Source organism: Typopeltis vanoorti, chromosome 6, assembly GCF_054136105.1.
Source record: "Typopeltis vanoorti isolate ZY-2024b chromosome 6, IOZ_Tvanoo_1.0, whole genome shotgun sequence".
Classification (NCBI taxonomy): Eukaryota; Metazoa; Arthropoda; class Arachnida; order Uropygi; family Thelyphonidae; genus Typopeltis; species Typopeltis vanoorti.
In genome coordinates, this window is record NC_143554.1 from 15,961,276 (window position 1) to 15,985,428 (window position 24,153).

The window sequence follows — 24,153 nt, forward strand, 5'->3', positions numbered from 1 at the left end:
GAAATGTAAATTGCAACAGTAGCTATTTGAATACCTTGATGCAATTTACATGTCATCCAAAAAGTCTTTATGTTAGAGTAAATGAACCTACTGTCTCTCTCTCCCTCCCTTCAACAGAAACAGTTATCAGAATGCCCTAAAAATAAATCCTCTTCCTGAACATATCATATCAACTAGTATTTTTGTTCTATGTAGAGATGTTTAATGTTATACACTTAACACTGATATTCTCCCATTTGGTATGTTTGTGAAAGAGATTATATAAGCTACTGAATGAATATTGACAACAATGCTGAACGTAATAAAATTCCTCCATTGCCACTTTGTAATTTTGTGGCCTCTTTCTGTGCCACCCAAGGAAATCTCATACTTTATCATTAGTCTACTTATAGTTGTTTAATGTAGACAGATCGGAAGACCTGATTTTTTTACTGGTCTGTACTGCAGATCTGAAATTTCTGTTGGTTGTGCTGCTGTATTTCCCAACCACACTATATCCAGTCAGATTCCACTTGAATGCAGTAATTATACAGCTGAGCTGCATGCCTTTCAACTTGCACTTATACACGTGAAAGAAAACCACCACTGAAAATATATTATTCATACAGACTCATTCTTTACTCACTTCTCCTCTCCTGTGTACAGTCCATGTCTAGTGCTTTATGAGGTTCTCCAACTATTGTATAAAATAAAGATAATTATTATTTAATTAAGGGGATATTAGATCCCATATTGTTTTAAAACCGAATAAGAAACTCAAGGATCGGAATCGAAGAGTTTCATGCCAAATATAGTAACTATAAACATATCGGCGACTACTAGCATGAGCTAAAGCACGTAGTTCAAGTACACAGTACAAACTAGGGCAACTCGTTGCAAAGGTGGAGAAAGTTCTGATCGCTATTCTTAGTATTTTCCATAATGTAAAACCCATCTCCTAGGAGATGTATGATGTTATACATTATGGTGGGAGGTCACTACCCAGACCGGTTTCGATCTTTATTGAGATCTCATCAGTGAGTAGCTAGACCAAAGTATAATACTAAGGGTATAGCAAAAAGAACTTATATACTCTGCTATACGAGTTGTTAAAAAAGGTGCATCCGATCCTTGAGTTTCTTATTCGGTTTTTAAACAATGTGGGATCTAATATCCCTTTAATTAAATAATGTTTTACATTGCTGAAATGAAGCCTATTGGCTCTTTATTTTAAATAAAGATAATTAATTTTGATGTTTGGTTGTGTTGGATTCTCAACTATATTGAAATTAACAGAAATGAGAGACTGCAGATACTGTTGCTAGGCCAATTCATACTTTATACTGCTGTGCCTGGGATCTGTTTTGGGGCCATATTTGGGGAGATATTAAAAAAGGTGCATCCGATCCTTGAGTTTCTTATTCGGTTTTTAAACAATGTGGGATCTAATATCCCTTTAATTAAATAATGTTTTACATTGCTGAAATGAAGCCTATTGGCTCTTTATTTTAAATAAAGATAATTAATTTTGATGTTTGGTTGTGTTGGATTCTCAACTATATTGAAATTAACAGAAATGAGAGACTGCAGATACTGTTGCTAGGCCAATTCATACTTTATACTGCTGTGCCTGGGATCTGTTTTGGGGCCATATTTGGGGAGATATTCAGTTGTTTGCAGATAATACAAAGTTGGGATGAACCATGAAGAGTAGTGAAGATGTTGTGGCCTTACAAGAAGACTTGAATAAATTGAGTGATTGGGCATGGAAATGGGGATGTGAGTTCAATGTTGCAAAATGTAAGGTTTTAAAATTTGGAAAACAAAGATGGGATGCAGAATTTATGCTTGGTGAGAATATATTGTTTGGATGGAGATATTCAGTTGTTTGTAGATGATGCAAAGTTGTGACGAACCATGAAGAGTAGTGAAGACGTTGTGGCCTTACAAGAAGACTTGAATAAATTGAGTGATTGGACATAGAAATGGGGATGCTAGTTCAATGTTTCAAAATGTAAGGTTTTAAAATTTTGAAAACAAAGATGGGATGCAGAATTTATGCTTGGTGAGAATATATTGTTGGAGGTAGAGGAAATAAGAGATCTGTGGGTGATGGTGGATAAGGATCTAAAATTTAGGGGACACATCGCCAAAATTGTGAAGACAACACAAAGGCTTCTGGGAATGACGTGGAGGACACTAACGTGTAGAAGTAGGAAGATTCTTGTTCCGTTGTATAAGGCTTTGATTAGGCCACACATGGACTATTGTGCCCAGATTTTGTCACCGGGTTTTCAGAAGGATGAAGAGGTGTTGGAAAGGGTCCAAATGTGACTGACTAAGGTAGTTTCTAACCTCTGAAATGTCGAGTATGAGGAAAGATTGAGAAGATGTAATTTACAGAGTCTGGTGGACAGGATGAAGACGAAAGATATGATAGAGACCTACAAGTTGGTAAGGGGTTATTATAGGATCAATGCTGGAGAAGTTCTACAGAAAATAGTGGGAGATCAGGGGAGAACCAGAGGTCATCCCTGGAAACTGTATAAAGAGGGTGTGAGTAGGGGAGTGAGAGGCAGGTTTTTTTCATGCAGAGTTTTAAATGATTGGAATGCCTTGCCTGAGAGTTGGTGTCTGCAAGGAGTTTGAATGTGTTCAAGGCATGCTATGATGAGCTGTGTGTGTGATAAAAGGACCTCCCAGATGAGGTCTTGGGGTAATAATAATAATAATAATTTATTCACATGCTGTTTGTCATTCCTATACATGAGTTTCTCCAACTATTGTATAAAATGAAAATAATTACTTTTGATGTTTAGTTGTATTGGATTCTCAACCATATTGAAATTAACAGAAATGAGACTGCAGATGCTGTTGATGGATCAATTCATACTTCATTCACATGCTGTTTGTCATTCCTGTACATAAACTACAGACAGTTGATAAGAGAAAAAGTGATTAATCAGTGGTACAGTCAATACAGAGAAGTAGCTAGGCTTTCCATAGTCATAATTATCTCATATTCTGATCTATTAAGGATGGATAACTCACCTGTGTGACAGGTGATGTGTGACACTTATCTTACCATTTGCCATATTCTGGGAGAGTCAACACCACACTTGAGAAAGGAATGAAATTTTTTGAATGTCTGTGGCCAAACTAGAGCCACAGACATTCAAAAAGATCTCTTCAGACTCAATATTACATAAAGTTTTTAACTGTTTACATGGAATTAAGTTATACAAATATATGAAATCATAAATGTGATGCACGTGTAGATACTGTTTATTTAATTTTTAATTTTTTTTTTGTTGATGTTGTTGTTGTTTTTCCCTATACCAGTGATGGTGAACCTTTTTACCCAGGTGTGTCAAACATCTTTTTTTTTTAAATATTGACATTGTTGATGTGCCACTTGCATACATGCATTATAAATTTAACTCATAATCATAGATGGTGACTTATACATATCATATTAGGCTATTTATTTAATAGGACATTAATATAAAATCTATGAATTCATATTATACAATTAATTTAATAAAGTGAAATTACACTCTTACATTACATTTAATGACTTTTCTGTTGCTGAGTGCTGGTAGAAAGTTGCTTTATAGAAGGGCGATAGTGTGTACATTTTAATGCTACACAGGCAGCACTCAAATCGTTGCTCAATCTATTTCTCCCTTTTGATTTGATATTATTTAAGGCAGAAAATAGAGTTTCACAAGAGTATGTAGAAGAGAAAATTGAAGAGTTTTAGCAAAGATTTTAAGAGCATGAAAGTTTTCGGGAAGGCTATTTCACACGCTTAGAATTTCACAGTCTGAAATTTTACGTGCAGTATCATGCAGACGTTCCCGCTCAAGTTCTGAAATTCATTTCTAAGAGCAATAAACTTTCTTTTCCAGGTTGGATTACACTGGAAGTCGGCTAGTTGCATTTCTAGATCTTTTAAATCCAACTACTCAAAGCCATCTAATTTAAGATCCATGAATTCTGTTTCATCAGGATACTTTATGAATTGGATTGTTTGTTCCATTATTCGAAATTGCTCAAATCTAGAAGAAAACTGCTCAGTTACTGACTTTAGAACTTTGATAGATTGGTTGATATGTTGTTCATGATTTTTGGGGCTGGTTTCATTAAAAAAATTTTCGCTCTTGGGAAATATTAAAATTGTTACTTTCTAAATCACGTTGAAATATTTTAATTTTATTCTCAAAGCCAAAACCTACCTTCGCCTTAACTGAGAGCGATCTTACACGATTTATCGCAATTTTTTCATCAGAATACCAATATTTTTCACCATCCAAGGTGTGTCACCTGAAACCCTCAAATGTGTCAGTGTTGACACGTGTGTCATAGATTTGCCATCACTGCCCTATACCATGTGAAATTGAGAATGCGAACATGGTATAGGGAAAATTTATTGAAGGCAAAACACAAATAATGTTGAACAAAAGAGAAATAACGGCTTTTAGTTAAAAATGAATAATACGTATATACATTTCAAATACTTTTAAAAATAAACAGTGAAATACAAATTAATTATAAATATGAATTTGACAGCCTCTAGTCAGTAGTTAACAAGAATTAAAAATTTGGGCTAAGAAACAGTATATTTCTTTTAGTTTTGTAGTACACAAATAACAGAGATCAGTAGTTATGTTTTGATGCCTGAGTTTGTATATCACTATTTTTTTTTTTAGAAAAGAAGACCAAATAATCAGATTTTTAACATATAGCAAGCAGAGTATGTAGTATGAAATTTCTTCCTATAACATAGTACACAAATAACAAAAATAGACCATACATATACCTGTAATCGTTGCTTCATCGTCATCATCAAATTCCTGCCATGTTCCCACAAGGGTGTACAGGATATGATAGTACTACATGAAAAAATTATATCATTACTAACTTCCTATCTACAATTTTCCTCCAAATCAGTCTGTTACTTGTCAAGACTCCAACATTATCAGATCTTATATTTCTATCTTCTAAGGCACTTTGTACCGTATCAATCCACCTATATCTTGGTCTTCCTCTGGGTCGTTTTGCTGCCAACCTGGCAGAGAACACTATGTTTTGCTAATCTTTCCTCGCCCATTCTGTTTAGGTGACCATACCACCTGAGATTAGCTCTGCTAACGCAATCCTAGATGCTGACAATGTCAAGTTCTTTCCTAATATCCTAGTTTTTAATATGATATTGCCATTGATGCCATCTGTTCATGCCTATAATCTTTCTCAGGACTCTCATATTTGCGGTCTCTAGTCTTTGGTCAAGTGTTTTACTTCTGACCCATCTCTCAGATCTATAAGTTAAAACTGGTTTGAACACTGTCTTGTATACAGCTAATTTAGTGTTCCGACTAATTTCTCTCTTATTCCATATGAATTTATTCAATTGACTTCCAACCATACCAGCTTTTCTGATTCTGTTGTCTATTTCTATATTTAATTTACCATCTTCAGTAAAAATCGTACCTAAGTAGCTGAAATATTATTATTATTATTATTATTATTATTATTATTTGACACCTCCAGGGAGTCCAAAGACTCATCGAGGGAGAGTGTGCCAACAGCATCGAACGATTGGTCCCCTTTCAACTACTAACCGTGCTCAAACTTACTTAACTGAGCCATTAGTAGCGTTTTACTTGTTCCACAGGTTCTCCATTCACAAAACACTTGACATTTTCAATGATTCTGCCTATTTTCATTGTCTTTGTCTTTTTATTGCTGACCTTCATACCATATCTATTGCAACAGCTATTCGATTTAGTCAGAGAATCTTGCAGACTGGTAGCGGATTTATTTAGAAGTATAACATCATCTGCATAAAGCAAAGAGCTGACATTAACATCTCCAATTTTCATATCAGTAATTAATCGTTGCTTTTGCTTTGGAAAGTCAGAATAAACATTGGCATTTTTTAGCTGACTTGACTTGACTACAAATAAGTCTATACTATAAAATGGTAAATTAATTAACATCATAGAATAAATAAAAGTAAAAGAACAGACATCATATCACACATCCGAGTAACTGCAAATCAGACTTACTGCTATATAGCTATGGCATGTATAATATCATGACATGTCAACTTTACAAAAATGAATTTTTAAAAATTTATCTTATTATTAACTGCCATATATAAATCAATTTTTCTTTGAAACTATATCCTAACAGATGTCTTTCAAAGTAAAAGTGAGGAAAGTTTTTAAGGTGCCATTTTTTTATGACAAAATTATTACTTTTTTCTCTTATATTAACCATTTCATTTTGCATCACAGTTTAGATTTTTCTACATACGTATGAAGAGTCATAGCCGATGGTAAGATGGGGAAAAAAAATGCAATAAAATTCAGTCTGACTGCAGAGGAACACGTGTATTCTTGGGGGAAAGTGCATAACACGAATTGGTTTCAGGGACTTACTGAAACTTTGAAGGATTGCTGTTTTAGAAGTGATAAATAGGTTATTACCATAGTTAACTTGCTGTACTTGGACTAAGATTTACTGTTGTGACTCCTTAGTTAGATAGTCATTTATACCAGTGTTTATTATTATTATTTCAGGTGACTGGATCTCTTTCTGACAGCTTGGGAGTTGTAACTATGGATGATAAACATCAAGAAATTAGAAAAAGAATTAGACAGGATAATGTAAATCACGGCAGTGATCATTTAATGGCTGGCCTGAAAGGTTTAGGATTTGGTTTGTTTGGTGGGGTTACAAGTCTTTTTACACAGGCATATGAAGGAGCAGCTACTGAAGGGGTTCAGGTAGGTTATTTATGAGATTATATTATATATTATAATAAATTACATTCTATTATATGATATTATTATTTATACATGAGATTACTATTAATATTGTAATTTATGTTATCACATAGTGTGATTTTTTTTCTTAACGACTTGTATAAGAAACTGAAACACATTTTAGGAATATTAGTCAAGTGAGTTTAATTTATCATCCTACTAGTTTTACCAATTTTTGCTATCTCGGCATCTTCAGGGATACAATTGGTAAGCGATATGAAGTAACAGACCAGGTTTTAACTGACAGTTCTAATTCATACAAAATTAGTATTGTGCAAGACAATGCATGTGTCTCAGGAACATGATTTATTTGTTACAAGACAATGTAATTGCCGTGAAAGTTCATTTCTTTGATGCTTAGTGATCTAATTAAAGTTTTCCAAATTTCCGGTAGGATTAGACCTTGATTCTTGTGTAGGTTTCCTGTTGAACGGGCGACCATAGCAACCTACTTGAAGGTTCTGGAATGGGAGTTCTCTTCTATATAGGGCATATGACTCTTATCCCACTCAATAAGATGGTTGGAAGAGGCAAAGTGGGAAGAAAGGCCTGAAATATCTTGTCTGTTGTTTCTAACATAGCCTATGTGGTCCTTCTGTCTCGTTTCGAAGCTTCTAGAGGTCTGACCAATGTAACTAACATCACAGGAACAAGGTATATTATATACTCCAGAGTACTTGTAGAATGGACAAGGGTCTTTCGGTGATCTTAAAAATTTCCGAATAGTATTGACCGGCTTGAATGCTACTCTAATATTGTTGTGTGGTTTTAGGATAGCCAATTTTTTGGAAATACTGCTGACAAATGGAATAGTTATAGTACTGATGTATTGGGTGTCATCACGTTGTCTTTGTGGTATATCCGAAAAGAGAATCTTGTTGCAGAGTTTTTAGGATAACCATTTAAGGATGGCTCTCTGGATATTGTAGTTAATTCTTTTTATAAGTCATCTTGATCTGTGGTGTACTGTATAGCTCTTTTCTTAAGCATATGGATAATGCTATGTTTCTGGGATATATGATGTGACGAGTTGAAATGGAGGTAACGTCCAGTATTCGTAAGTTTTCTATACACAGACAGGTTGATGCTGTTGTTGGTTTGTTTCTTTATTAGGATGTCTAAGAATCGAAGTTTTTCATCTTTTTCAATTTCTAATATGAATTTGATGATTCCAATTGTGTTCTCAATCTTTCTGTCAATATGATCATCAACACTTTACCAAGGTGACTTGTCAAGGCAATTGTTCTATAATTTTTACATTTTAGCTTATTTCCTTTCTTGTATAATATCACTCATATTGATTTCACCCAGTCCTCTGGCATTTTCACTTCTTTCCATACCATATTACATAGTTGGTGCATTTCTGTAACCATACTTTCACCACCATATTTAATCATTTCTCCAGTGATGTTATCGTTATCAGGACTCTTGTTGTGTTTTGGCCATCCTATTGCTTTTTCTACTTCTCCTCTTAAAATGTCCATATCATGCTCATTACCTGGTGGTGATATCTGCTTCAATCCTTCAGTCAGTTTCCCAATGCTATCTAAATTTAGTTTTTCTTCATATAACTCACTGCAGTATCTTGTCCACCGCTGTACAATTTTTTCTTTATTCATCAATACTTTGCCTTTTTCATCTTTAATTGTGGTCTGTTTTGGTTGCCACATTCGATTAATGGTTCTGATCATTTTGTATATCTCCCTTGTTTTATGCTCTTCATAGTACAGTAAAACCCCGAAGTTACGCAGTAGGCGGGACCAACAAAAAGTGTGTAAGTTGAATTCGCGTAACTCGGTATAATTTTGCATGTTATTTATATATACAAACATACAATTGGGACCAAAGGTTTACAAAAACACCTATATTTTTTAAGAAATATAATTATAATTGTAGTTTTTCATACATAAAAAACAGAAAGTTATTTCAATGTCGATGGTTTCATAAAATCGAATAGATTCGTCTGATGGCATAATGTCTTTTTCTTGTCATGAAAAATTTCTTCATAGCAAGCTAATTTTTTTATTCCTTGCCTTGTGGCTACAATTCGTTCCTCATTAGAATCTATGTCCTCCAAAATCTGTAAACCTTTATTTTATGATTGTTCTTACTATAGATTCCTGTAGATCGAACTTCTTTGCTAGCTTACTAATTTTCATTCCGCCTTCAAAATCCTTAATAATGTTGAGTTTTGTTTCCAAAGTCAATGTTTTTCTTTTCTTGCTAGCTGTAGAAGAATCAGACTTGCTTCTTTTGGATGATATTATTATTTTTTATGTGATAAAATTTTTATCAAGAACATAACATTTAACAATCGCAAGGTTTGTAGACTATAAAAATCGTGTATGAATGGAGACCGTTCGAAACACATCAGTGTTAGTTCACAGCATGTGCGACACTGGCAAATGCAGCTGGTGCCTGAAAGATACGATTAGTGGTGAAGCGGGACGGGAATATGTATTTTTAAGAAACCACATAACTCTGGATTCGCGTAAGTCAGGGTATGACTGTACTGTTCTATATTGTTGCATTGGGCTTCTAACCATTTCATCTTATCCATTCTGACTGCTTTTTTCACCTCATTACACTTCTATATTGCTCTTCTATTTGTTCTGATGTATCCCTTCTTACCTTCAACATTCTTTTCTCCTGTACTCACTTCAGTGTTTCTTGTGTAATCCATTTCTTCTTGATCTTCTCTTCTTCTGGTACTGTTTCTTCAACTGCATCTTCTATTGCCTTCATTACTTTCACTCTTAGATCTGAGTTTTTTTCTTTCTCCACACTTTTAAGTTTCTCTTCTAACACAGTTCTGTACCTTCTTCCTATTTCTGCTTCACTTATTCGTGCTATGTCTCTTCTATTTTGATGTTGGGGTTTATATATCTTTTTTAATTTCAACTTCATGTTTGCGATCAATAAACTATGGTCAGAGTCTATATCTGCTCCTTGAAAGTTCGACATTGCTGTACTGATGTTATCTATCTTCTTTTAATCATAATCATATCAATTATGTTCTTGGTTTTCCCATCATTCGATCACCACATCCATTTTCTACACTCCTTTTGTTGGAATCTTGTGTTACAGATCATCTCATGGTTCACAGCAAATTCTAACAATTTTTCACCTCGTTCATTCCTTTCTCTGAAACCATATTTTCCCATGACTCTTTCCCAACCATCATTATCTATTCCAACTTTGGCATTCCAATCTCCTTGAATAATTAACACATCTTGCTTTGGTATCATTTCTATTGTCTGTCAGATCTTTGTAGAATAAGTCAATATCCTCATCTGCGCTGTCAGATGTGGGTGCATATACATGGACTATTGATATGTTGAATAGTTTTACCTGAAATCTTGCTACTATGATTCGTTTATTGACTGGTTTGCAGCCAAACAGTGCCTCTCGAGGTCTTTTGCTAAGAAGGAAGCCAGCTCCTGCTTCTTGCTTGGCATCATGTCCTAACCATATTACTTCGCATCAATTGATCTCTCCAGATGATGTCCATTGTATCTCGGCCAATCCTAGTATATCCCACCGATATCTCTTCATTTCCTCACAAAGTAGTTCTAATTTTCCTGACATCCAGAGTGTCCGCATATTCCATGTTCCTACTGTTAACAGTTCTGTTAGTTTCAGTTTCTGTTTCCTTTCGGTATCCCACTTTTCGATCCAACCCCGATCACTCGATTGGTATCGCGGGCCTTGTTTATCTGGGTGACGTCCAAGCCGGCATGTTTTACCCGTTGATCCTATAGGCATCAGATAACAATCGTGTTTTTTCTTTACAGTCAGAGCATCAACACTTATCTGACCGACCCTCTTCCTTTATCCAGGCTTGGGACTGGCATGCGACGCCTAAGAATCCCATTGGTGGAGTGAAAATATAATTCTTTTCATATTTTCAACAGTGACACTCGTCATAATTCAGCCTTGTATCTATAATAAATAAATAATTATATGTTATTTTAACAAAATAAAATAAGATTTGCAAAAAATAGTTCACCCTCACCACGAACACGCACCAATAATAATTTTCTCATTTTTCGTATCTCACAGAAATAACACGCAAGCATACGATACACTACTCGTTTGAGCAGTGTCAGAATGACTCACAAGTGCAAACGAATATCGGTGAGACTGGCTGCGATTGGTCGAACGTGATAATATCGACATGCGTTAGATTTCAGTGTATTTGTTTTGTAATCTAAAGCATTAATCGAACAATTCCAATTATTAACTACTCAATCGCTGTCGAAACATAAGCTATAATCTTTAACATGTTGTATTGCATTTATATAATGTTGTAAGCATTGTTATTATTTATAAACACAAACAAAATTTAAATTTTTAATTTTTCCTTGGGAGGTGCTACAGTGTCACAGTGCTTATGTACAGGCCTCCACTGACCAGATTAAACACGTTGTTTTCACAACAACAAAATGTTCATCAGGGTCAGTTTCTTTGTTAGACCCTTTCCAAAAATCCTAACATTTTCTTCTTCTTTTCCATGAGATCCTTTTTAATCTCCCTTATGTAGCATACAATATTATTCTTCCTGTCTCACTGAAGTATAAATATTCTTACCTCTTGTACTTCTATTTAATGCACAATTTACTAATTTTGTACCAGAGAAAGACTTTCTTCTACTACTACATAAACAGCATATCTAAGTTGAGCCCTTCATGTTAAGCCACTTTACAGGTTCAAATTTCACCAGTTGCTTTTTCCATAGTAATCTGCTGTCCTTAAGACAGAAGATGAAACTTTCCATTCAGTGTTTCCTCAAACATTCATTTAGAATGTCAACTGCAATATCTTCTTTTATTTACTAAATACTTGTTGACAGTCTCGACTTCTCCAGTTTAAAGACTCACAGTTCTATGATTCCTTTTCCAGTGAATCTCCATAAGTGATGCTCCGATCAGTTTCATTTATCTTTTTTCACAGGCGTCCCTGACTTCAAAATAATGAGTAATATATCCTCTTCCTTCACTTCTTATTAACCTTTAGCATACTCATATGTTAAATGTTAATAAGGTGGGTAGCTTAGATGGAATGCCACCAATGTTTTTTTGGTAATGTGCCATTAGCTTGGTTGTTTAATAAAAGCCTTGCGATGTGACAGGTTCCTGGAGAGTTGGAGGAGCTTTTTCCATAGTAATCCAGTGTCCTTAAGACAGAAGATGAAACTTTCCATTCAGTGTTTCCTTAAACATTCAATTAGAATGTCAACTGCAACATCTTCTTTTATTTACTAAATACTTATTGAGAGTCTTGACTTCTCTAGTTTAAAGACTAACAATTCTATGATTCTTTTTCAGAATCTTCTATTAATATTCTCCTGACTGTCAAGTAAAACTTAAAAACTTCATAAGAAGTTTTTAAATTTTACATGATACTTAAAAACTAAAAATCATTACATGATTTTAAGTTTTACATTATAAGATTTAACAAATCCATGCTGGCATGCATTAGTCAATATTGCCTTTGTCTGCACAGTTCTGTATATAAACTTTTATCAATTTCTCCAAAATATTAACAACGACAGAAGAAATACAAACCAGCTTGCAACTGTATCTTACCCTCCTCCAACTCTCCGGGAACCTGTCCCATTGCAAGGCTTTTATTAAACAACCAAGCTAATGGCACATTACCATAAAACATTGGTGGTATTCCATCTAAGCCCCCTGCCTTATTAACATTTAACATATGAGTTACTCATTCAAATTATTTCAGTTTGAATGAGTAACTTTATTCAAAGTAATTCAAAAAGGAATTACTCATTCAAATAATGAGTAATACATCCTCTTCCTTCACTTCTAACATTTCATCATTCATTATCCTTCTAGGAATAAATCTTGCTGTACCAGCATGAAACACTCTAATAAACTGATCATTAAATAGCTCAACTATTTCATCTGCTTTGGTCATCCCCATTCTCTTTTCCATCCAGCAAGTTAATCTGTCTACTATAATTTTTCCTCCTATTCACTACATAGCAAAAAAACCAAATTGCTTAATCTCCTTTACTCAGGGTATACAATCTGACATTACTGTCAACAAATTTTCCTAAGTATTTCTTATGCACTAATATCCCCTCTTCCTTCATATTCTTTTATTTATTGTACTTTTACAAACTGGTTTCCAAGTCTATGATAATTGCCTGCCTTATAATTCCACATACACTTTTTTCTATTTTGATCCCTCCACAAAGCTATTCATCATCCAAGTCAGGAATACATAGTCACTCTCACCACTGGGGGGTGAGGGTGGTGGAAGAAGCAAGTATGACACCTTATTCACAATAAGATCCTACTGCCAAAAACAGTTGTCCCCTCAAAAAATCCAAAAATTCAATTCCCTTATTGATACATTCTATCTCCTTTGCCTAGTTTATATTAAATAGTTGAAGTCCCCCATAATGATCACTCACTTTGCAGTTGCCAAACTAATTTTCCTAAACGTTTTCTGCTCCTCAGTTATATTCCCTGATCTGTAGCAACATCATACTGAATATCTTGTCTTATCAACAACTATCTCACATCATTTATTCTCAAAGCTATAACTAGTGTTACTTGCACTATGATTCTCCAACCTGAGAGAACGCAATTCATCTCTTATCATGAGTAACACTCCACTACCACAATTACCATGAGTAACATAGTAATTGTGATTAATTATCATGAGTAACACTCCACTACCATAATTACCGTACCTATTCTGCTGAAATATGCTATGCCCTTCAATTTCCTATCCCTGTTAGAACATTCTCCTCAGTTTCACTGATACTAGTAACCTTTGGAGAGACTGAGTCAGTCAATGCCACAAACTCTTTCCCTTTATTTCCAGTGCTCCTAGCATTTGTATACAGAAAAACTAATGCATAGCCAGGATTCTAATAGCCATTATTACTCTCCTCATACTTCACCTGGCTCTGTAATATAGTGTACACCCTCTCATTTCTCAAGCCGCTTTCACCAAATGAAAGCGGCTTGAGAAATCAACTTCTGTGGTTCTAGACAGTGCTACATGTACATGAGTTCCATCATTTGATTAATACCAATACAAAGTCACATTGGACTTATAAACATCCAGTTCACCCTTCCCACTCTTCTTTCAGAATCGCATCATGGTACATTATGGGGAGCACTCAACATTTCCTCTTTTCAAGATTTAAAATGGCTATTTTGAAAATAAGTAAATAGATAGTATACTGAACTTAATCTAATATTAACTCTTTAAGAGGCATCCAAAACAATTAGCAAATAATCTTGGTGCTTGTTTTTTGTCCTCCATACTATTACTGGGAGAGGTTCCAAAATGTGGTTAGGAAGAAAATAATAAATCCACAATTTGAAGAGTAATTTCTGTGAACTTCTTCATGTGCAAAGCTTACAGAATCCATTACTATATATGCCAAGTTCCTCCCAATTTCAAATTAAACATCTGCTGTAAAAAAAAAAAAAAAAGTCAAGTAAAGAAACAGATTATTTGCAGAAAAGGAAACTGCTGGCAGTGTGATGTGTGAGGTATACAGGATGAAATATTTAATTGGGTTTTGCTGTTGACTTGGTAATGTGGAGGAGAGTGAGAAGGAAATGTATAGGCAAATGAGCTTGACATATAAAAAAAGAATGATCATTGCAGATAGTTTTAATTATGGTAATGTAGATTGGAATGAAGAGATGGCATTTGAGAGCAATGAGAATGCGTTTCTCAAGTTTATCAAACATAACTACCTTAAGCAGTAAATAACGGAGAACACATGAGGATCAAGATCTTAGATGTGATCATCTCATCAGATGATGAGTGTGACCATGAAATGATCACTTTGGTGGTCAGTCACAAGACAAATTCTGTGAAAAAGGGATGTATTTAGAACTATAAAGATTGGTGATTATGACAAATTCAGAAGACAGCTTGCAGCTATATATGATGGAATGAAGAACTGGATGGAAAGAAAATTAGTGCTGCTTGGGTCCTACTCAAAAAACTATCTGGCATAGAAAATTTTTTGGAATATATTAATTATTATTAATATATTCCAAAAATCAGGAGGTTAAATAAAGTAGATGTGAATTGGATGAATAAATAGGTGAGGCATGCAATCCTGAAGGGATTATAGAGGCAGTACAAGGTGAGTGGCAATAATCAGTTGAGGGTAGTATGAGCAGCAGTTAGCTTAATGATGCCAAAAAAAAAAAAAAATCCCAGAAATCAGAAATTCCTTCAATATGTGACTCATAAAATAAAGAATAATTATGGAAGGATGATTTTGGTTGATAAAAGTAGCAGATAGTAGAATGATAAATACTGTACATGATATAGTTGAGACATTAAATGAGCATTTCATATAGATATTTCATTCTCATGAATGTATCATGCATAACTTGAGTGCAATGGGGGGGGGGTGTATATGAGGAATTAAGTTTACTTGATGTTAATAATGTTGTAGAGATTGATTTTGATTATTAATATAAGCCATAATTAACTGACTGTACACATAAATTATGTAAGAAATTAAGAATTTAATATAACTCACTAATATTTCGTGATAAGTATCTCTTCACATAATCATCAGAATGAAACATAACTAGCTATAGAAGTTACATGAAGCAAGAAAGAACTGAGCCAATTACACAGTATTTCTATTTTGCCACTCTCCAGCCAGTTATGTGGATATTATTACAACCATAGGAATTTAGTATTTAAGTCATTAAATTTCCAAATTATGGGAAATAGTGACTCTGAATCTTTAATGATCCTACTGTCAGATTGTAATACGTATCTGTCATATACAAAAAGTGTTTATTATTATTATTATTATATACAGGGTGGCCATAATTAAAGAGGAGGTGTTTAGAGCCCTGTAGCGAAAAATTATTGGACAGAATTCAACCAAACTTAGTGTAAGGACACTGGAACATGGGGTTTTTATTTACAGAAGATAAAAAAAAATGGTACAAAATTCTGTCACCAGGGGACATTTGGCTGTATAAACACATGGTTTGGGATTAATTAAACAGTAATAGCTAGAAAAGGGCTTTAAACAATATAAAAATTGAGCATACAACAGAATACAAATATTTAGGCACCTACTTTACTGCAGATGGAAAACAAGATAAAGAAATAAAAATGAGAACTGCAATAGCTAAAGATGCCTTCTAGAAAAATAAAGATCTGCTCAAAAGTTAAAGAAGAGAATGATAAGAATATTAGTTTGGCCAGTTTTCACATATGGAAGTGAGATCTGGATATTCAAGAAGAAAGTAAGACAGATAGTGGCCTTTGAAATGTGGTGCTACAGAAGAGCCCTGAAAATTTCATGGACAGAGCATGTGACAAATGCAGAAGTACTACAGAGAATGAAAACAAGAAATCTTTATTGCAGGAAATGATCCAGAGAAAGATGAGACTGACAAGACATGTACTGAGGGGATCAGCAGGACAGTGGACAATAACAGCTTTAGAAGGAAAGATTATGGGAAGAAGATCAAGAGGTAAGAAAAGAAGGACATGGTTTGATGATATGAGATCATGGACAGGATCATGTGACTATGCAGAAACAAAAAGAACTGCCATCAGAGAGGACTGGAAGGACATGGTGCTGCATCCTTGCATTGAGGAAGCTACATGAAGAAGAATGGCTAGAAGAGACTCAAAAAATCAATTTTCGTGTTCACATATGTGCAGATGTGGTTCAGTATATCCTCGTTTCAGATGTTCTAAGAACTGCATTCAGTGAATGACATTTTCTACAGTGGAATACAACAGATCTGCACTGATTTGCCTCATATGTTGCATTATTATTCTGTCTTTCAAGGTTGCTAAATCAGGAACATTTCCTTCATATACCACAACCAAAAGTTACAGGGATTGAGATCAGGTGAACAAGGTAGCAATGCTGTGGGAAATTCATGACTAATCACTCTGTGTTCTGCAAAGTGTTTTCGCAACATTCACTGTACTGGTAATCCAATGTGAGGTGGTGCTCCATCCTGCATGAATATGGTAGAGTCAAGGCATCTTCACTGCTGCAGTTGCGGAATAATTTTGCAGCATCTTTCAGTACCTAACAGCAGAGACGGTAGTCCCTGGTCCTGTTGGGCAAAGTTCTTTGAAAAAGTAAAGACCAATTAATAAACAATGCAATTGAAACCACACCACACTGTGACTTTCGATGAGTATAAAGGGGTCTGATGGAACACATGAGGGTTATTCACAGCGAATGTTGTGTGAGTTAACACTACTATTCAGATAAAAATGTGCCTTGTTACTCTACAAGATCTTAAATGGGGCACATCATCCACCACTTTGAGCTAAGAACATCAGGGCAAACTGCAGTCAAATTTGTGCATCACCATGAAGCAAAGCTTGAGTATGGGACATCTTGTAGGGGAAACACCTCAGCATCTGATATAACATTTTCCACACTGATGGGATTTCACTGTAGCAGCAACCTGCCCTACAGCTTATGTCACCTCTGCAGCTGTGGGTTGTGCAGGTCCTCTTCAATTGCCTAGTATGGGAAGGTACTTGACTGATGCTAGATTTGATCCATAAAGTGATTCAGTATCTATCAGGTTGACCTTAATACTTGGTCCACTCTATAGTATGCCGAGGTCTTTCTGAATAATAGAGCAATGAAATGCATCTCTGCAAATTTGAGAAGTGGATATTTCTAAAGGAAGCCTAAGCCATGAATGGATGACAGAGCAAATACATAGGTACGCCTGAGTATCAACTTATGATAGTACCTAGGGAGCAAATAATTTGAAAGGAGGAAAAGCCTTTGCTGGGATTTGAGAGGAGCCTTTCTTAAAGAGGACAAATCATTTTCTAAAGAGAATGGAATAAAAGACTGTCCTTTTGGTGTAAAGAAGATACCAAGATATCTTCATTCCTCCAGAACAGTAAGGGAATGCACTTGCCTGTTGTGCAGAAAAAAACTCAAGATTTTTGACCTTTAGCTTCTTGTCGTTCCCCAAAGGGACTAAGGTGCTAATGAGCAGGACTTCTCCACATTTATGGTAAGACCTCTAACATGAAAGAAATTGAATGCCTGGTCAAGAAGTTCCTGCAGGCCTACCTTAGTGGAGGCCATGAGAATATGGTCATCTGCAAAGGCCATAGCATTAAAAGAAGCATCAAGAGAGTAACCAGGATGGTTAGGCAGACAATGAAGAAACGCATCAATGATGCAGTTGAAGAAAAGAGAGGATAGAGGGTCACCTTGGCAAACACCCTGAACTGCAGGAATAGAAGCTGCTCAGGCCCCAATACTAATAGTTAGAGAATTATTAGAGTATAACTGTAAAGCATATAAAAGAAAAAAATCTGAACAGCCTGCAATAGATAGTGCACAGCACAGCCATCTGAACGGACAAAGGCTCTCTGCCAAACATCATGTTGGATATACTTTTGCAGTCTCTTGACTAACACTTTATGATAAAGACGAAGAAGCCTAGGAGAAACTGTAATAGGCCTATAATCCGCAGCACTACTAGCCGGTGTCCTTCTTTGGGATAAATATAGTTCTTGAATTCTGTAAATAAGGTGGAATAACTTTAGTTGATAGGAAAATGTTCAGATCTTGAAGGATCTGAATGGGTACTTTACTTAAATGTGACACTGGAAAGCCATCAGGGCCAGAAACTGAATTACTAGGAGATAAAGCTGATACAATTTCTTCATGTGATACGGGAGAATAAATGGCTGATTCAGGGACAGATCCAAGTGCACAAGGCTGGTCTTGATCAGATAAATGCAGTGGCAGAGCAGAGAAGACAGTACTCCAAAACTCCACAAAATCTATGCTGATCTTCGGAGGGAGGTGGAGATGTCCCATCTAGTATAGTCTTTGCACACATTAAGAGTTGTATGATTATATTTTGCTAAAGGTTGATGGTTTAAAGCTGATCCTAACTTGGAAATCAGAGCCTCTGTTGCTAAAATTGGTTGTTGAAAATCAACTTGATATTGAGTAGGAACGAAAGGTGGGGTAGGAGGTATGGAGATATTACCCATCCCTTCATTCCTAGAAAGTTCTGTAAGCTCATTAACAAACTGTTTATAGCCTGTTAATCTTCGATGACTTTTAATAGCACGAAAAGTACGATGAGGCAGCACATTAGTCAAAGCCTCATTTTAGTTCCTAACACCTGCTGCCACACAAACTGAATGGGCAGCAAGAATACGCTCTTCCTCCTCTGAATTTCAGCATGGTTTAATGCGCTCAGTGCAGATATGGTCACCTCAACAAGATGTTTAGAAGAATGATGAACTCCAAGTCCAACAGCAGAAGTAAAGGCATGATTAAATTCAGGGAAGATAAAATAATGAATGTCTGAAATTGCCTCAACAGGATGTTTAGAACAACGATGCACTCCAAGTCCAACAACAGAAGTAAAGGCATGATTACATTCAGGGAAGATAAAATGATAAATGTCCGAAATTGCCAACCTCCTGGAACATTGATGACTTGTATTAGTAGAAAATAGTTTATTACAATTCTTGCAGGCACATCTATGGCATTTAGAAATGTTGAAGGGACGGGAGACATGCACATCATCAAACAAGTCTCAAACATCAGAATCAATCTTCAATTTTCCTGGAACTAACCAATCAGAGTCAGACCCGCTATTTTCTTGATTATTGCAAGTGATTATACCAACCCATCCTGGGGTGCTAGCTCAAGATGGGGGGAATAGTGTAATGAGCTAGTTTGTCACCTGTAGGTGTCCAGGGTATGCAGTGAGGAGGCCGCTCATTTCCAGACTTGTCTGGTGCCTCGGACCATAAGGTGTGCAACCAAGGCTACCAGGCTTCGAAACATCCAAAATGCATGATATGCCATCACGAATTTTTACAGATTGTGCAAAATAATTGAGCATATCCTCTAACTATATCGTCTATTATCCCCATACATGAGGTTTGTCATTAAAACCAATTTTGTTTTTAACATTTTTTGCCCATTTTCTGTGAGATGAGCTATTAAATGCCTATATCTCAAGGCTGTACAACTTAGAAATGTTTAAATGAAGATTTTAGAAATTGATATTAACAAAGTCCTATTATCTTATGATATTCATAGATCAGTCTTTATTATTTGCCTTGTTCTATTAATAACATTTAAAATGTTGATTTTTTACCTCTGTTGAACTATTTTCAAGTTGCTTCTGCTTAATCAAGGAATGATAAAAGATAATTACTTGCTATCCTGTTTGAAATCATTGAAATTCTAATTTACATGGCTGCAAAATTTTGTGAAAAGAATGATAATTTATTTATGTGTTATTTAAAGGGATTACTCTCAGGAATAGGGAAAGGACTTGTCGGAACAGTTGCAAAACCTGCAGTAGGTTTCCTTGATTTTGCTTCTGGAGCTGCTAGTGCTGTAAGAGATACAAGTAGAAGAAGCCATGATGCAGTCCCAAACAGGTGTCGACCCCCTCGTTTATGTGTGGGTCCAGGAGGTTTATTACCTCAATATTCATTTCAGCAAGCACAGGGTCAGGAATTTCTGTATCTGCTGAATGACAGAAACTATAGTGAACTGTAAGTTAAAATAATTTTTTTTTAAATTATTATATGCATGTGCTGATTTTCATGTGCTTTAATTTATATGATAGTACAAAAATGTATAATTTAGAATAAAATAATTTTAGATTATATCTAAAATCCAACCTGGTTAGCGTATCCTGTCTCCAGCCAGAAGGCTGCAGGTTAGGATCCCGCTGTGGGCATGGTAGTAACAGTTCGCTATATTTGGTGGATTGAGTTATGGAGATCGAGTTCTAGAGTAGGTGCTCTCCCTCAATGTGTCACGTAATAATAATAATATCAGAAGAAATAAGGATTTTTTTAATTTAATTATTTTACAATACAGACATCTCTATATAGTCTGAAGAGTTATCATGGGAAACCCCACTAACCATTATTCACACAATGTCTCTTCTTAAACATATTTAAACATCTTAAATGCTGATGGAGCACTAGTGACCACTTCTGACAATTCATTCACCACCTTCTTAGCAAAAAAATCTATCCCTCACACCCAACCAATCACTTAACTACCAGAGGTGACCATGATCACAATCACCATGATCTCTCCTGTCTTTGTATGTATTGAATATTTCTGCATCCACCCTATGAAACTGCTTTAGGTTCAGCAAGCACCCTCTACTTTTGGAATCACCATACAGTATTGTCTCCTTTCTCTTCCTCTTTCACTTTATCATACACCCCTTTCATCCTGGTGCACCACTTGCCAGCATATAATAGCACAAATGAGAGAAATAGCACATAATTGTGCTATTTCTCTCAGTTACTATTCTGCGAATTCTGTGGACCAGGACATCTCGACTGTAATATCCTTTGCACTTTAGTGCCATTGTCTTAAAGTTATATCTGTTTAAGAAAGATAGAGATGACTGTGTAAATTACAGAAGAATAAGTTTATTAAATATAGGTTACAAAATATACAGTAAAAAGCACATGAATAAAAGATTAGAAATATTGCAATCTGCCAGCCTGGTCGGCTGAGTGGTTACCATACCCACTCTCCAACCAACAGGTCACAGGTGAGAATCCTGCCATGGGCATGGATGTTTGTGATTGTCTTTAGGTGGGGAGATGAATTTCATTGCCTGGTGTGAGACCATTTTCCTACTTATTGGAGGTCTGAAGTGGCTTGAAAAAAGTTCATGTTTGATTTCTAGAGCAGGAGTTCCAGACTATTTTTTTACGCGAATTGGGATATCAAACATTTTGTTTTACGCGATTTTTATTCACTTTTACACGACCAACCTAAAGTCTAAGTTAGGAAAAAATCGATAATTCAAGAACATTCTTAGAATTTTGTAGAATTGCATTCTCATTTCAATTAAAAAAATTCTAAATTCTAGAATGAATGAATTTCATTGCCTGGTGTTAAACCATTTTCCAGCTTATTGGAGGTCTGAAGTGGCTTGAAAAAAGTTCATGTTTGATTTCTAGAGCAGGAGTTCCAGACTATGTTAAAAAATAAATGAAAAATGTAAAAAAAGTAATAACAATATAAAAAAAACCTTAGCCAATTCATGGTACTAATGTGCTATAGGCTTACAACTTTTCATGAGTGAGAGCCACACATAAAAAAAAAAGACTATCTACATTGTAAGCATGAAGAACTTGAAATGGGACCTAAAACAGATGGCTGATGATTTATGGGATCTCTATTAATTATTGTGTACAGTTATCATTATACAGCTTATGGACCTTTTTTCTTCATGCATACACTCATATGCGCAACATAAACAATAATTGAACAGAAGATAAAGCGAAGAAATGTTTGGTCTCTAGAGTCAAGTTTCAGAATATGTTAAAATTAAATGCAAAGTACAAAACAGTATACACCTAAACCTCTTTTTATGCGAATTGGGATATCAAAAATTTTGTTTTACGCGATTTTTATTCACTTTTACGCACCAACCTAAAGTCTAAGTTAGGAAAAAATCCATAATTCAAGAACATTCTGAGAATTTTGTAGAATTGCATTCTCGTTTCAATTAAAAAAATTCTAAATTCTAGAAAATTCTGAGATTTTTTTTTTTTTTTTTTGCATTTTTGTTTCAATTAAGAAAATTCTAAATTCTTACGAATTTCATTTATTGGGAATTCCCCGAATTACATAACTGACTGCGCATAAAAAAGCAGTTCTTAGCAGTTTGAATTTGGTGTTTGAGTAGACAACACAGTCACCACATTTTTTGCATTTGCATTTTTTAAGTGAAATCAAAATAAAAATCGTGTTATAAAATTAATAAATTTACCAAGAAATATTAAATGGTAAGTTATGTGTAATTTTCAAACTTTCATTTCATTAACCGAAGATTTTAATCCAGCCCTCATATGATGTTGCCGAAAACCAAAAAAAAAAAGGAAAGCCATTTCCTTGGATATAAAAATTCAAATTTTAGATCGTCTTCAAACTGGGGAAAGTGCGACAGCTGTGGGTAAGCATTTTGGAGTCCATGAATCAACTGTGAGATCTATAAAGAAAAATGAAAAGGCCATGGAAGCTTGGTAAGAGTGTGGTTAGCAAGGGTGTTAGAGCTAGGTTTTTTACTTGGAGAGTGGTAAATGAGTGGAATAAGCTGCCAGAGTCTGTTGTGGGTGCCATGACTGTAAATGAGTTCAAGGTGAAGTATGATAGATACTGTGTAAATGTCGAATAGTTGTTCTTGACATGATGTTGGGCCTCCCTCGATGAATCGGAGGACTCCTTGGAGCTGCCCTTAATAATAATATTACAAAAGCGGTATGTTTTGGTACAAAATCAAGTGCGAAATTATCATCATCATACACAAGAGATGTTGTTCTAGAAAAGGCCGAAAAAGCTTTAGTGATGTGGATAGAAAATAATGTACAAAAAAGAATGCCAGTTGATGGAAATTCCATCAAGCAATCAGCATTGAGATTTTATGAACAGATTAAAAAACTGCAGCCAGATACTTCATCTCAATTGAAGAAAAAATATGAATTTCATGCAAGCAATGGTTGGCTGGCTAAGTTTATTAAAAGACACGCTCTTCATAATAAAAAAATTTAAGGTGAAATGGCTTCTGCTGATGAAACAGCTGCTAAAGCATTTCCACAAAAACTTGCTAAAATAATTGAAGATGGAGGTTACACTCATGAATGAGTTTGGAATACAGATGAAACTGGCCTTTTCTAGGAAAAAAATGCCAAACAGAACTTACGTGTCAAAAATGCAAAAAACTGTTGGTGGGGTCAAAGCAGCAAAGGATCGCATAACACTCCTATTTTGTTCAAATGCTTTAGGAGAGCGGATGTTAAAATCACTGCTCTTAAATCGATCATTAAGACCACGGCCAATGAAAGGCATAGAATTTCAAAAATTGCCAGTTCATTGGATGGCCAATAAAAAAGCTTTGGTGACCATTGATATTTTCACAGAGTGGTTCCACAAAAATTTTGTGCCAGAAGTTAGACGCTGTTTGAATAACAAGGGTCTCGAATTTAAAGTGCTTTTGATTCTTGATAATGCACCTGGTCATCCTGCTATAGAACACCCAAATGTGCAATTTTTTTTTCTGCTGCCCAATACCACATCATTGCTACAACCTCTAGATCAGGGTATAACTGCTACTTTTAAAACATATTATGTCAGACAAACATTTCAGTACGTTTTGAACAAGCTAAATGATGATGAAACACTGTCAGTTATGGATGTGTGGAAAAAAATTTCACTTATGGATTGTATTGATCAGATTCGATTATCGTTATCTGAATTAAGACCAGAAACTATGAATGCATGCTGGAAAGCTATTTG

At 35.2% G+C, this 24,153-nt stretch overlaps 1 protein-coding gene across 1 annotated transcript in view; it reads left to right on the forward strand.

The window, feature by feature from the left end:
• Vps13D (vacuolar protein sorting 13D) overlaps nt 1-24,153 on the forward strand; it is a 1,260,195-nt gene that overhangs the window by 1,190,139 nt on the left and 45,903 nt on the right. Inside the window, exons 74-75 of the mRNA XM_090393926.1 lie at nt 6,567-6,773; nt 20,122-20,375. Coding sequence (XP_090250052.1) covers nt 6,567-6,773; nt 20,122-20,375 — 461 coding nt within the window. The remainder of the gene's footprint in view (nt 1-6,566; nt 6,774-20,121; nt 20,376-24,153) is intronic.